Below are 15,605 nucleotides of genomic sequence, written 5' to 3' on the forward strand. Positions count from 1 at the left end.
GTGGACGTGAACCGTATGTGCAGTTGACGGACTTTGAGCGAGGGCGTATAGTGGGCTTGCGGGAGGCCGGGTGGACATACCGCCGAATTGCTCAACACGTGGGGCGTGAGGTCTCCACAGTACATCGATGTTGTCGCCAGTGGTCGGCGGAAGGTGCACGTGCCCGTCGACCTGGGACCGGACCGCAGCGACGCACGGATGCACGCCAAGACCGTAGGATCCTACGCAGTGCCGTAGGGGACCGCACCGCCACTTCCCAGCAAATTAGGGACACTGTTGCTCCTGGGGTATCGGCGAGGACCATTCGCAACCGTCTCCATGAAGCTGCGCTACGGTCCCGCACACCGTTAGGCCGTCTTCCGCTCACGCCCCAACATCGTGCAGCCCGCCTCCAGTGGTGTCGCGACAGGCGTGAATGGAGGGACGAATGGAGACATGTCGTCTTCTGCGATGAGAGTCGCTTCTGCCTTGGTGCCAATGATGGTCGTATGCGTGTTTGGCGCCGTGCAGGTGAGCGCCACAATCAGGACTGCATACGACCGAGGCACACAGGGCCAACACCCGGCATCCTGGTGTGGGGAGCGATCTCCTACACTGGCCGTACACCACTGGTGATCGTCGAGGGGACACTGAATAGTGCACGGTACATCCAAACCGTCATCGAACCCATCGTTCTACCATTCCTAGACCGGCAAGGGAACTTGCTGTTCCAACAGGACAATGCACGTCCGCATGTATCCCGTGCCACCCAACGTGCTCTAGAAGGTGTAAGTCAACTACCCTGGCCAGCAAGATCTCCGGATCTGTCCCCCATTGAGCATGTTTGGGACTGGATGAAGCGTCGTCTCACGCGGTCTGCACGTCCAGCACGAACGCTGGTCCAACTGAGGCGCCAGGTGGAAATGGCATGGCAAGCCGTTCCACAGGACTACATCCAGCATCTCTACGATCGTCTCCATGGGAGAATAGCAGCCTGCATTGCTGCGAAAGGTGGATATACACTGTACTAGTGCCGACATTGTGCATGCTCTGTTGCCTGTGTCTATGTGCCTGTGGTTCTGTCAGTGTGATCATGTGATGTATCTGACCCCAGGAATGTGTCAATAAAGTTTCCCCTTCCTGGGACAATGAATTCACGGTGTTCTTATTTCAATTTCCAGGAGTGTATTTATCTGTTGGTCTATGACTCATTTTATGTTTTTGGATGTTGATTTAATCAAATTTAATCTAATTATAGACAGATGGAATATATATAGTTAATTAAAAAAATTAACCTTAAAATTAAGCACCCAGTTACTATCATACTTTACCTGTTAATAAACAAGAACATACTTACTTCTGTTATTTCACTTAGGTTTCCACTCTCGCAGCATCTTTACATATGTTGATGTATAATCACATAATAAAAATTGCTGCTTTTTGCCGCAAGATGTTTTATTACATTTATTGTTGAATATCGGAAAGTAATTACAAGGACATAACAACATGTTTTGAAGAAATAGATCAGGAATTTCACTTGAAACGTCGTTTCTGTACACATGTATCCCTCAAGACAACAGACACTTAAGTGCGGGAAGGAGGACAGCATTGAACACGAAGTATGCCCCTTGGTGAGGTCTCACCACGAGGTGAAGAGATGACGCTCTCCGGTTGCAGGGAACTTTTCACTGACTTCTTCCGTTGTTGTCGCCCTTTCTTGTGTTCGGCTTTGGCAGAACTTTTCTTGCATTTCTTCGTCAGTGTGGTTAGTAAACTCCTGCGCAGAAAAGAATTCGACATTTGATTGAGATGAAAGAAAACTCCCTCTCTGCAAGAATAAGCGATGAAATATTTTCAAGGCTTGCACCGACGTCAGTAAGACTGCTAATTCTGAAAATTTTCACATCGAACAGTTCCACGTGAAATCATCTGATAAGACGAGTGCGTACTAATACACTCCTGGAAATTGAAATAAGAACACCGTGAATTCATTGTCCCAGGAAGGGGAAACTTTATTGACACATTCCTGGGGTCAGATACATCACATGATCACACTGACGGAACCACAGGCACATAGACACAGGCAACAGAGCATGCACAATGTCGGCACTAGTACAGTGTATATCCACCTTTCGCAGCAATGCAGGCTGCTATTCTCCCATGGAGACGATCGTAGAGATGCTGGATGTAGTCCTGTGGAACGGCTTGCCATGCCATTTCCACCTGGCGCCTCAGTTGGACCAGCGTTCGTGCTGGACGTGCAGACCGCGTGAGACGACGCTTCATCCAGTTCCAAACATGCTCAATGGGGGACAGATCCGGAGATCTTGCTGGCCAGGGTAGTTGACTTACACCTTCTAGAGCACGTTGGGTGGCATGGGATACATGCGGACGTGCATTGTCCTGTTGGAACAGCAAGTTTCCTTGCCGGTCTAGGAATGGTAGAACGATGGGTTCGATGACGGTTTGGATGTACCGTGCATTATTCAGTGTCCCCTCGACGATCACCAGTGGTGTACGGCCAGTGTAGGAGATCGCTCCCCACACCATGATGCCGGGTGTTGGCCCTGTGTGCCTCGGTCGTATGCAGTCCTGATTGTGGCGCTCACCTGCACGGCGCCAAACACGCATACGACCATCATTGGCACCAAGGCAGAAGCGACTCTCATCGCTGAAGACGACACGTCTCCATTCGTCCCTCCATTCACGCCTGTCGCGACATCACTGGAGGCGGGCTGCACGATGTTGGGGCGTGAGCGGAAGACGGCCTAACGGTGTGCGGGACCGTAGCCCAGCTTCATGGAGACGGTTGCGAATGGTCCTCGCCGATACCCCAGGAGCAACAGTGTCCCTAATTTGCTGGGAAGTGGCGGTGCGGTCCCCTACGGCACTGCGTAGGATCCTACGGTCTTGGCGTGCATCCGTGCGTCGCTGCGGTCCGGTCCCAGTTCGACGGGCACGTGCACCTTCCGCCGACCACTGGCAACAACATTGATGTACTGTGGAGACCTCACGCCCCACGTGTTGAGCAATTCGGCGGTACGTCCACCCGGCCTCCCGCATGCCCACTATACGCCCTCGCTCAAAGTCCGTCAACTGCACATACGGTTCACGTCCACGCTGTCGCGGCATGCTACCAGTGTTAAAGACTGCGATGGAGCTCCGTATGCCACGGCAAACTGGCTGACACTGACGGCGGCGGTGCACAAATGCTGCGGAGCTAGCGCCATTCGACGGCCAACACCGCGGTTCCTGGTGTATCCGCTGTGCCGTGCGTGTGATCATTGCTTGTACAGCCCTCTCGCAGTGTCCGGAGCAAGTATGGTGGGTCTGACACACCGGTGTCAATGTGTTCTTTTTTCCATTTCCAGGAGTGTAGATTGTTACTTGGGTAATCAACAAAGAAGATTCAATCCCTTCTTTCATTTTTTCGACAATAATGCAAAAGAAGTACGCAATCGTTGTTGAAAACTGAATCACTCATAGAGATCTGCAAAAAGAAAGCCCTTACAATCGTAAGTAATCATAATAAAATTTTATTGTGTCTATTTATGTGTTTAGTTGGTGTGATGTAAGCCATAAATATCAAAATGAACGTCATCTAGCACTAACTGGATACAGAAATGTCAGGGGAAAAAGTGTAACTTTCTGAAGGAATGATTCTGTTTAGAAAACTGAAGCGTACCAAAGACAGGGTGTATCGAAAAGAATGGAAATACTTGCAGATAGGATTCCTCATGTAAAAGTAAGAATAGCTGAGATCAGAATTTGTCAACAAAAGGTTAGTTTCTGAAAGCCGCATCGTTAAATACCGAACTTGATATATTATATACTGTTTCACAGTCTTCTGCACCTCACGCAAGAAGAGATACTTAATCAGTATAATGTCTAAACGGATTTCTTAAATGACGACCGGTTTGATTTATGTAGGGTAAGGTAACAGAGAAAAAATTCCGATGTTATGCTTGATAATGAAAGCAAGATTTAAGAGGGCAAGGCTCTCGTCAACTTGTGTCAGGTCTGTCAAGGATTTAATTATGTTGTAGTGCTCTGCTGCCCACATCATTGAAATGTGTAAGAGAGGTATTGTTTATGGTCAATCTGACTTATCATGTGACGTTGATGGTTCACCAATTTAAGCAAGTCTGATTGTGTGTGGAATCCCAAAACTGATGTCTCTTTACCTCGGAAACAATTTACATGTCCAAGTTGATACGACTTGTTCTTATTTTCATGTGTGGAATCGTACATCTGAGTACTATTCGTTTATTTATTGTTCACCAATGTAACATGGAAGCATGGTAACAAAATCAGAGCAAATCTACCAGATGGTTGATGTTGGTGTCCGAACAGTAGCACCATTACACAGCATTACTCGCACAGGAGGAAATGGAGGCAAAATTCCCACTTGTAGGCGTAGGCACAGGTGTCGATGTCATCATGCAGTTATTACCGGCCTTAATATCTTGCACCTATTGTTATGGTTCTGCGATGGTTGAGTTAGTTGCTACCCCAACCATGCTATATAAGTTTAATGGGGAAGAGGTAAGCGGTATCTCCTTGGTCAGGGCATTTCATGAACAGGATACACAGCATGTTGTGTTGTAGCAGTTGTTTGTGAACGAACGTAATCGCATTGCTGTCAAAGGAATTAGGATTAACTTAACAGCTGAAATTTTTTTTCCTCCATAAAAACCAAAGGCGAACTCAAGATGTGACTAATGCCCCCCCCCCCCCTCCCAAAAGAGACTAATCATATGGAGCCAAGTGTGTGTGTGTGTGTGTGTGTGTGTGTGTGTGTGTGTGGGTGGGTGGGTGGGTGGGTGTGCGTGTGGGTGTATGTGTGTGTGTGTGTGTGTGTGTGTGTGTGTGTGTGTGTGTGCGGGGGGGGGGGTGGGGGAAGGCAGCGGGGGATGCATTTATGATGCCGACGACCTCCATTTATTCTCTCCAAATGACTCTTATGATTCCAGAGGAGATGAGCAAGGTGGTGATGTGGTTAAGGTCTTACAACAGACGCATTTGCACAGTTACTTGCAGTCCGTGTTGAGGCCTAGAGTGTCACTCATAAATCCCAAAGGCAGTGTGGACGGCTGCCACTTTTCAAACAATCTGTGGATCGTGACTTGCATTTGTATGTCATGGTCATCCAGAACAAGGTCAACGATCTTGGGTGTCTGCAGTTTTTTATCCGTGGGGCTGGGAGGAGGTGAGGGAGAAGGGGGTAGAAAGTTTCTAAAATTTCCTTTTTTTTTAAATTTAACTGAGCCGATGAGTTTGAAGACGTGCTACCTCTAGAAATTAAATTTTAAGTGACACACACAGAACTAATTGTATCTCTAGGGATTAATGGTTATCCGTTTAATATTCTTTTGAAATCATGCAACTTTTTAAAATAATTTATAATCAAAACATCGCGAAGAAAATAACAAAAATTACCATTGAAGTCATAGAATCAGTTGATGCGTTTTATATTTAGGGCTACTGAAGACAACGATCGGTGGAAAGTAACGGAGAAGTAAAAATACCTTTGGTAAAATGAAAACTAAGCTTCTGATGTGCGTAAAACGTGCAGTTTACAATCACTGTACATTAACACTTTCGGCTTGTAACAATTAAACATGGACTTTGAATACAAAAACGGTTGGACTTTCAGTGAACATGGAGAGTTCCATAACTCAAAATAAAGTAGCCATCCAGAGCAGGCTGCTTAGTTAATAAACTTAAGGATGAAAGTAATTTTCGCATGATGTGTCATTGCCAAGCAACATAGCACACTGAAACTGGGACCATATACAGAAAGGACTACTACAGTAGAGTACAGTAGACAACTGCAAGAAATACGTACTGAGACGAACAAAAATGACACTTCTATTCAAAGACAATGGTTACAGTGATGTCCTAGCGTTTTTGCTGTTCACTAGGCATTAAAATGGAACATGGTTGCCAGTATGGTGCGTGATCACCAAAAGCGGCAATGCATGCTCTGCAACGTGCCCCCATGCTGGTCGCAAGGTTGTAAGGAGTTTTTGTGGTAGGGCGTTCCATTCCTCCACCGATGCGGTTGATAACTGCTGGATGGTCGTTGGTGGATGTGGACGTGCTGCAATGCGTCTCCCCAAAGCGTCCCACACGTTCTCGTTGGCACTGAAATCGAGGAATGGGACAGGGCAGTCTATTCGCCGAATATGCTCTCGTTCCAAGAGCTACTCTACCTACACAGCCCGATGTGGACACGCATTTTCATCTACACTCATGCTCATAAATTAAGGATAATTGCAGACTGTGGTGCCACACAACGTGGCCCTACACAAATCTGGCGCTGATAGCATAGGCACATAGGGAACACACACGACACAGATTTGTAAGTCCACGGTATGGGTGATAAGTTGAGAAAACCGTCCCGAAACACATGTGCTACAAAACACCACTGTTTGCTGCGGATGTACCCCGACATCAATATGGGATATGAACACCATGCACACGTAGACTGGCCGCACATCGGGTTGGCATTACTCTGGATCAGGTAGTCGTGCAGCTGCTGGGCTATAGCCTTCCATTCTTGCACCAGTGCCTGTCGGAGCTCCTGAAGTGTCGTAGGGGTTTGAAGGCGTGCAGCGATACGTCGACCGAGAGCGTCCCAGACCTGCTCGATGGGGTTTAGGTCTGGAGAACAGGCAGGCCACTCTATTCGCCTGATATATTCTGTTTCAAGTTACTCCTCCACGATGGCAACTCGGTGGGGCCGTGCGTTATCATCCACCAGGAGGAAGGTGGGACCCACTGCACCCCTGAAAAGACGGACATACTAGTGCAAAATGACGTCCCGATACACCTAACCTGTTACAGTTCCTCTGTCAAAGACACGCAGGGGTGTACGTGCACCAATCATAATCCCACTCCACACCATCAAACCACGACCTCCATACAGGTCCCTTTCAAGGACATTAAGGGGTTGGTATCTGGTTCCTGGTTCACGCCAGATGAAAACTCGGCGAGAATCACTGTTCAGCCTGTACCTGGACTCGTCTGTGAACATAACCTTGGACCACTGTTCCAATGACCATGTACTGTGTTCTTGACACCAGGCTTTACGGGCTCTACTGTGACCAGGGGTCAGTGGAATGCACCTTGCAGGTCTCCAGGTAATCAAACCATGTCGGTTCAGTCGTCTGTAGACTGTGTGTCTGGAGACAACTGTTCCAGTGGCTGCGGTAAGGTCCCGAGCAAGGAGTCCTGCAGTACTCCGTGGCCGTCTGCAGGCACTGATGGTGAGATATGGGTCTCCTTGTGGTGTTCTACACTGTGGACGTCCCGTGATGTAGCGCCTGGACACGTTTCCTGTCTGCTGGAATCGTTGCCATAATCTTGAGGTCATACTTTGTGGCACACAGAGGGCCCGTGCTACGACCTGCTGTGTTTGACCAGTCTCCAGTCGCCCTAGTATTCTACCTCTCATAACGTCATCAATATGTGTTCTTTGAGCCATTTTCAACACACAGTCACCATTATCATGTCTGAAAACGCCTAACACTTACTCGTTGCACCATACTCTGACATGCACCAACACACCTCTGCGTATGTGGACTGCTGCCAACGCCACCGTGCGACGACCACAGGTCAAATGCACCGCATGGTCATACCCCGACGTGATTTAAACCCGCAAACCGCTCACCAGAGCGTTGTTTCATCATGTATCAGCATTATACTTAATTTATGAGCGTGAGTGTATAAAATTAAGTTACGGCTTAATGCATCCCTGAAAAGACGCACAGGGCGAAGGAGCACAGTGTCACAATAACGTTGAAAGGTAAGCGAAACGTGTTCAAAGATGTGGAGGTCAGTGCACCCACATTATGCCTCCCGACACCATAACTCCAACCCCACTAAAACGTGCGAATTACGACTTCTCACGTCTTGACATGTGAGAGAACGTCCAGCATCGTCGATCATGATCATTTCGGTGGTCCAGGTAATATGGTGTGAGGAGGCATAATGTGGGTGTACTGATCTCCAAATCTCTGAACACGTTACGCTTACAGGTCAACATTATTGTGACACTGTACTCTGTAACGCGTCCTCTTTGTATTATTATGTTTTGCTATTGTTGTTGTTAGAAAAATCTTTATTCAGTCGGTCGTCGAAATTTTGAAATAAAAGTTATAGTGGATGTCGCGTAATAAACATTTAGCGTGAAGCGCTGTTGCGACACGGCAAAGATCAATTGTGGAAACTAAGCCACTGAATATTACAAATAATGTTATTGAAGAATACGTCCGACGGTGAGTGGTAAAAAAAAGCGTTAATACTGTGTAGGAAATATAGTTACGCTTGTACACACTCAGATGTATGCGAACATACGAACGGGATAGAGGCACGTACATTCTGAGTGTAATCATCCCCCGTGGCCTGGATAAAAAGAATTACAGTTAAATGCATTTATTCATCTTAGAACGTAAATGCGTGGACTTCGAAATTAAATGAAAAGGAAGACAGCAGGTTCTGAATGTCGCGGCAAATATATTGAAATTGACGGTAGCGGCCACGAAAGAAAAAAGATGAACACATTCACATACCTCTATTGTTGAGCAGCGTCGCCGTGAAGATCGTCGCCTCCATGTAAATTCACCGCATAAAATTAAAGTAATAGTAATAATTTTCCAGAATTTCAGGAGCTGGGACCCATGGTATCACAAAAGACGTCAAAATCACTTTCATTATTTAACCCAATTTTATCAGTAAGAAATGCCACAACACGTCTTAACACTAGGACAGGATAACAGTGAAAGGTAACTTAGTCTAAAACTAATAAACGAAGAGCGTAAAGCTTCTTTTGTTCAGCAAATGCTTTACGCATTAATCTCTGGTAGTTGAACTAGTGTCTATATATTCATAAATTTTTTTATATAATTCCTTTACAACTCCTTCGCCATGCGCGTCTTTTCGGGGGCGCATTCGGCCCTGACTTCATTTTTATGGACGACAATGTACGTCGACAGCGAGCAGCGCGGGTGGAGGAGCCTTTGGAACGTGAAGATATGGACTGGCCTGTCCGTTCACCCGAGTTAAATCCAATAGAGCACGTGCGGGATGCGATGGGGAGACGTGCTAGAGTAAGTACACATGCATCAACGATCATCCAGTAGTTAACCTCGCTGGTTGAGGAATGGAACGTCCTACTACAACACCTCCTTGTGGCCAGCATGGGACTCCACATCCCATTAAGAACCCTGTCCTACCTTTTGTAACTTCTACGGGACCATTATAAATCACGGTGTCTTTAAGTGTAATCGTACAGATCTATCAGTTTATACTTTACAATATTTTTCTTAATCATTTCAGGTAATTATACCGTTTTTTGATGTCCTAAATTCAGAAATGCTAAGGGTTTCCCTCTGTCACGTAAGTTTTTCTCAAAGTAATGATAAAGATCAAGATAATACAAAACACATATATTTTAAAAAACATTAAGAAACTGATAAAATAAGGAACTCGTGACATTATAATCAACTATTATGTTCTTCAGGACTAATACAAAGACACAATTCTCAGTGTCACTTCTTTTTTCCCCTCAAATCTCCAGTGCAGTTTCTTCTTCGCGCTGACTGAGGGTACTTCCTGTGCAGCAGTCAACAGTTGTCAGCTTCATGCTAACACTCCACCGTTTGGTACTTGTAACGTGTCCAAATTAATTTTGATGTTTCGTGTCGCTATGTAAGTAACGTAGTCGTTTCAGTCTATTTTGATAGAAGCATAATGTCGTAAAGCAGATAAAGGGTGTAAAAATGCTTTATTTCTTGTAATTAAAGTCGGTATACAGGGCGAGTCACTAAATATTTCCACCTAGAATAACTCCGAAAGTGTTACGTCTGCCACAGACGGCCCCTGCCAGGCAGACTACACCCAAGACACCCCTGTGTACCATATAACAGACACAAGCACTTGCAGGCGTAACCATGAGGAAAACAATTCTTCAAAATAAACAGAACTTGCTAGAGACTAATGCGAACCTTTTTCTGCAGAGGTCGCCTCACAGACACAAGTTGGGAGTACTCCACCGACCTCCGCCGGCTTTATAAGGCCAGCGCAGCAGCAGTACAGCCAGTTCCTCGCCGAGCTAGAACGAACTCCGACGGACCTAACTGGCGCTCTTGATGAATAGTCGTCTACATGTTATTTGTTTTGTTTGTGTGTATATAGTGATTGTTCGAGAAGTGTAGTTCAGTTTCAATAAACGACATTACACTGAGTGTTCTACAATACTGAGTATTCTTCAGAAAGTATGGTAGTAGTTGAAAAGTTTGTGGGACCAATTTTGCATGGGACCATGGGGGCCATAACATGACGTTGGTTTTTTGTTGCTAGGTGGGATCGCTTCAGAGATATGAAGGTCAACCTTTTTTTAAATGGGTTGCTGTAGTTTAATACTTATTGTCTGATAGCGGCTATCGAGACGAATCCAATGATGTGTGACAGTAAGGTCTTTGAAGCTCAACGAGGTCAAAAAGGTGGGATGAACTTCCATTTACGGAAGGTGTTCGAAGTGATGACCATTGGTATCAGTGCAGTGCTGCAATCTTCTTATCATGGATTGAGTGGTGTTCTCTATCACTTCAGCACTTATCGAAGCACATGCTCTAACAGTTCTCTCTCGTATATCTTGCAAATAGTAAATATTCTCCGAATACGGCGTATCCATTTAACGTGCCATTGACATGTAAACACCGTTCGACGGTTTCGCAATACAACACTAATAGCAACGGTATGAGTAGTATCGTCGATTCAAGCGAATGTGAATGATGTGTTCCTTCGAAGAACAAATCGATAGGCTTGTAATTTACGGAGAATGCCAATGAAATTCAGTGACCGCTAGAGACTTATATGTTGAAAGGTATCCTCAACGTACTCACCCTACATGTCGTACATTTCAATATATGTATGATAAACCGAGAACAACTGGATCTTTAACGCATCGGAAACATATCCGGCAAAGTTACTAACGAGGAAACGGAAACTGGTACCCTTGCCACTGTGGTTCGTGACCCTTGTGTTGGTTCGCGCCAAATCGCAAGAGAATCTGGCATGAGCCAGAATAGTGTTGTTCGTGTTCTGCATCGCCATATATATCATCCTTACCATTTCAGTCTCCACCAAGAATTAACTGGTACGGATTGCATGCGTCGCATTGAATTCTCCCGAGGGCTCAACTTCACATTCAGAGAGATGACACATTTATTAATTTGATCTTATTTACTGTCGAAGCTACATTCACGAGCCATGGAAATGTTAATTTGCATAACATGCATTACTGGGCAACTGAAAATCCATGTTGGCTGCGGCAAGTCGCACGCGAAAAACAGTGGTCGGTGAATGAATGGTGTGGGATTCTGGAGGACAGAATTATAGGCCGATATTTCATCGAAGGAAATCTTAATGGTAGGAAGTAAACCACATTCCTGCAAGAAGCATTAGGTCTGCTATTGGAAGAAATACCTTTATGAACAAGGAACAGAGTGTGATATCAACATGATGGGTGTCTGGCACATCTTTCGCTGATGGCTAGAAATGAGTTGCAGAGACAATTCCCATATTGTTGGATTGAACACGTGGGAGATGTGTCGTGGCCAGCTCGTTCGCCAGACATGACGCCTCTTGATCTTTTCTAGTGGGGATTCGTAAACAACATCGTTTATGAAGACGTTCCAACTACACCTGAAGAAATATGAGAGAGAATTGTCAGAGCATGTACCTTAGTGATAAGGAATACCACTCAATCCATGATAAGAAGATTGCAGCACTGCATTGATACCAATTGTAATCACTTCAAACACCTTCTGTAAATGGACGTTCATGCCAGCTTTGTGACCTTCGTTGACCTTCAAAGACCTTACTGTTACACATCATTAGATTCGTCTTGGTAGCCGCTATCAGAAAATAAGTACCAAACTATAGCAAAAAAATGGTTCAAATGGCTCTGAGCACTATGGGACTTAACATCCGAGGTCATCAGTCCCCTAGAACAAAGAACTACTTAAACCTAACTAACCGAAGGACGACACATACATCCATACCCGAGGCAGGATTCGAACCTGTGACTGTAGTGGTCGCGCGGTTCCAGACTGAAGCGCCTACAAACGCTCGGCCACTCGGGCCGGCAAAACTATAGCATTCCATTAAAAAAAAAAAAAAAGCTGACCTCTATCTCTGAAGCGATCCCACCTAGCAACAAAAAACCAACGTCGTATTATTGTCCCCGTTGTCCCATGCAACTTGTAACAACACTAACGTTATCCTACTGTATATGTAATAAATTTTTTCTTCTGAATTTCAATAAATTAGTATAATCGATGTTCTGAGTTCATTTCTTTTTTGTTTCATGCCATTATGTTGAAGAAGCTATAAACAATTTTCGATGTAAATTTTAATATTTATGTCAAATTTCAAGCAATGTTGTAATCGAAGGGAAGTGTACCTAATGTTGAAACTATTGTAAGATGTGAAAGTTGTATTTGTACGCCTGGTCCATACGTAGGCAATGTATTAGAATATGTGGAATGTAAAACCTTTGGTGAATACCCTGTCTGTAGCAGAGCGGTAAAAGGTGGAGGCAGGCGAGCGCGGGAAAATGCACACGGTCGCGGTACGGCACAACGGGCTCAGCAGTAGTAGTAGTCGGAGTTGGGCATCGATCTGAGAAACACGTGCTGGATCGAGGAGGCTCTCCTAGAAAAAGTGGTTTCGTTGAGCCTCGGATGCGCTGTTTCCGACGCCTATACAGCATGGCAATATTCCATAGGCACTAAATGGAAAAGTATTGCGACGCTATGAAGAAGTGAAGTGCCAATATTTCAAGAGCCATTGCTGTAATTGCATGTGTGCTTTGTGCCTCGCCATCTCGCCGCCTGCCGACCGCCTCATCGATACGAACAGGTTGAAACTTTTAGTACTGTATTCGTGTGGACCAGTGTTACTTTTGCTACATACTGTTCAATAACAAATTTTACCAGAACTGTCCTACCAATTAATTATCCTCACAACTAAACTAGACAGGGTCCTTTCCACATGTTGTGCAATCCGTGTGTCCCAAGATGAAGATTTAAAGTTTATGTTAATAATAATTACCTGCAGACCTATCTATGTTAGAATGATGTTTGAAGAACTTTGTTGTTAATGAAATACTGGACGAATAATATAGATCAGACCAAGTTGGAAGATAATGTTGAAATTGGTTTAGTAATGAAGTTTATTTAAATTGAGACAAAAATAACGGTAGTTAAATGAGCAGGAAATAAGACAAAAAGAGCGGTAAATCATATTTTGGAAATCTTGAATGCTTAATGCTCTCAATAATCAAACTTTCACTACAGTGATCATAATAGTTTCAGGGTCTCCCTCCTCTTTTTTTCTTTTCTATTCATTTGAATTCTGAAGTATACTGAACTGATTTGACCAGCAAAGTTAAAGTCAATATAAAACCTAAATTTATCAGTGTTTTACCCTCCTTAAAATTGACGTTGTATGTGTGTTTCAAAAGTGCTATTTTGAGGGTAACCTATGCCCGATTTCAGTCGGATCAATAGACAGAACGCAGTTTGTAGTAATCATTATAGTGTAATTTTGAGTATTTATAGCTTGTCCAAATTAGTACAGAAAGTGAAAATATTAGTTCAGTAGATTTTTCTGGTTCTAAAATTTACCATATAATGCAGTATTACTATGTGTTGCTATGCTTGCACGTACATCCACTTGTACAGGGAAAAAACTCAGTTAATGCCTAATTAGGCTGGCGACCGTATTATTAACAATTGGTAGCATCTGCTAAGTATGTTTCTTGCCCGTCCTAACGTGTAGTTGCACTTTAGACTTGCTTGACGTATCACTGTTGTTACTGAGTGGGTGTAAGTCTGATTTTGCCTCCATTCGGGTACACGCGGTCAACAAATTTACTAAAATCCTTTCTTATAAGGTGAAGCCCGTCAACTTACCATAGTACAGGCTTTAAAAAGGATCGTACGCCCTTAAGCGCGCGTTACAAACTGTTTTCCCACAAACTTTTCAGTTCCTATCTTACTTTCGGAGTTAATCTTGTTGTAGACAGATGTACAAATGTTCGCCCAGAAGCGGCGAAGGACTTTATGTAGCAGTGGCTGACAGCAGAAACGCGCGCTGGAGATAATGCTGGGCGAGCTGGCCGCTATACAACGAAAAGACGGCCACAAGAAATTATATAATGGCTGTTAAAAATAATAGTAACACCCTGCGTTTGTCTAGATTAATGGTTCGGTTATGGTTTTGTGGAAAGAAGCAGTGAGTCACTATCGAGGAGCCGAAGAGTTGGTGAGCTGCAGTCGGCAAGACGACTGTTCCGTTACTGCATGAGAATCGAGACACGTTTACACGTGTCACTGTCGATACTTTGCTATGAGAATTCTGTATCAACTATCAAGACAGTGGTTTTCCGTGAATTTTTTTGTAAAGGTTGCGAAAGCTTGTAATGAGTAGATTTAGATTTTTAAAGGCCTGATTACATGGTTCAGTAACGCTATTAGGGTACAATCAGCGGAACCGTTTGATGAATTTTATTGGAATGTAGCTCCTCGTAATTTTGTATTTAACCTGTGGTCAAGCGACGTTTGAGCTTCGGGCTTAGTGTAGCACTGCTGGGAACCTGTGTTACTTTTAAGATTGATATTTGTGTGTCGTAGATACGAGCGTAAATGAAAGTTTTAATGCCAGCCACTGCGTCTGACTAGGTCTTGTTTTGTTGCCTGTAATAGTTTGTTGCACACGTCAAAGGATTTGGGTGTTGCGTATAGTTTGAAGATTTCAGGATAAGCACACTCTAAGGTAGTTGAGAGTTAGCTATTTGTGTAGGTTTGTGCAGGATAGTGTTACGAGGAAGAAACTTGTTATACACTGTGGATTATTTAATAATCGAGCGTCGTTCTCGAGTTTTTCCTTGATCCTAGGATCAAGTACAGGAACAAACGGACCGAAAGTGAATTGTGATTGCCAGTTTGTTTAGCCCGTACTCATTGTTAGTGACGCAATTATAGTGATTCCCTTGCCCTAGCTGAACCATCTGAAGACGGAAAATTCAACTGCTACCATTATTATAGTAGTAAGTGACGAGTGACATTCAGTTAGATAGGTAGTGGGTACGCGAGAACCCAACATCTGGAGCGGTTGAGTTTGAAAATCTGACTAAATTGACCTTGGGAGTGGTGGGAGCGCGTAATGTTTTTTTTTTTTTTTTTTTTTTCCTCCTTGTTCAGCTTGGGGATTAGATTTGTGGTCACTCTCTCACATCAACATTTGCCGATATAAAAATTTGATTTCTTTTTAAATAAACTCTGATTCGTTAAAATTATAACCAAGTCCCCGTATTATCATTTCACCCAGCATTTTAAATAAAATGAAATCCAATTTTGAACTTATAAAGGAAAAAAATAATAATGATTGAAAATTTAGTGATCAGACGTACAACAAGTAGAGCAAACACGCTCAAGTCGGCGACATAATACGAATAAATGAATGACGATCCTTTAAAAAGAAAGCAGAGAAGTATTATATCAAAGTTTAACGACGCAACGTTTACTATTTATGTAATGTCTTGAAAGGTAACA

At 44.1% G+C, this 15,605-nt stretch overlaps 1 protein-coding gene across 1 annotated transcript in view; it reads right to left on the minus strand.

Moving 5' to 3' along the window:
• Positions 1 to 1,510: 1,510 nt before the first annotated feature.
• The window catches only part of LOC126156388 (uncharacterized), a 40,146-nt gene continuing 26,051 nt past the window's right edge, over positions 1,511 to 15,605 (minus strand). Inside the window, exon 4 of the mRNA XM_049916306.1 lies at positions 1,511 to 1,756. Coding sequence (XP_049772263.1) covers positions 1,564 to 1,756 — 193 coding nt within the window. The 3' untranslated portion in view covers positions 1,511 to 1,563. The remainder of the gene's footprint in view (positions 1,757 to 15,605) is intronic.

The sequence above is a fragment of the Schistocerca cancellata genome, chromosome 2 (assembly GCF_023864275.1).
Source record: "Schistocerca cancellata isolate TAMUIC-IGC-003103 chromosome 2, iqSchCanc2.1, whole genome shotgun sequence".
In the NCBI taxonomy this organism is placed as follows: domain Eukaryota; kingdom Metazoa; phylum Arthropoda; class Insecta; order Orthoptera; family Acrididae; genus Schistocerca; species Schistocerca cancellata.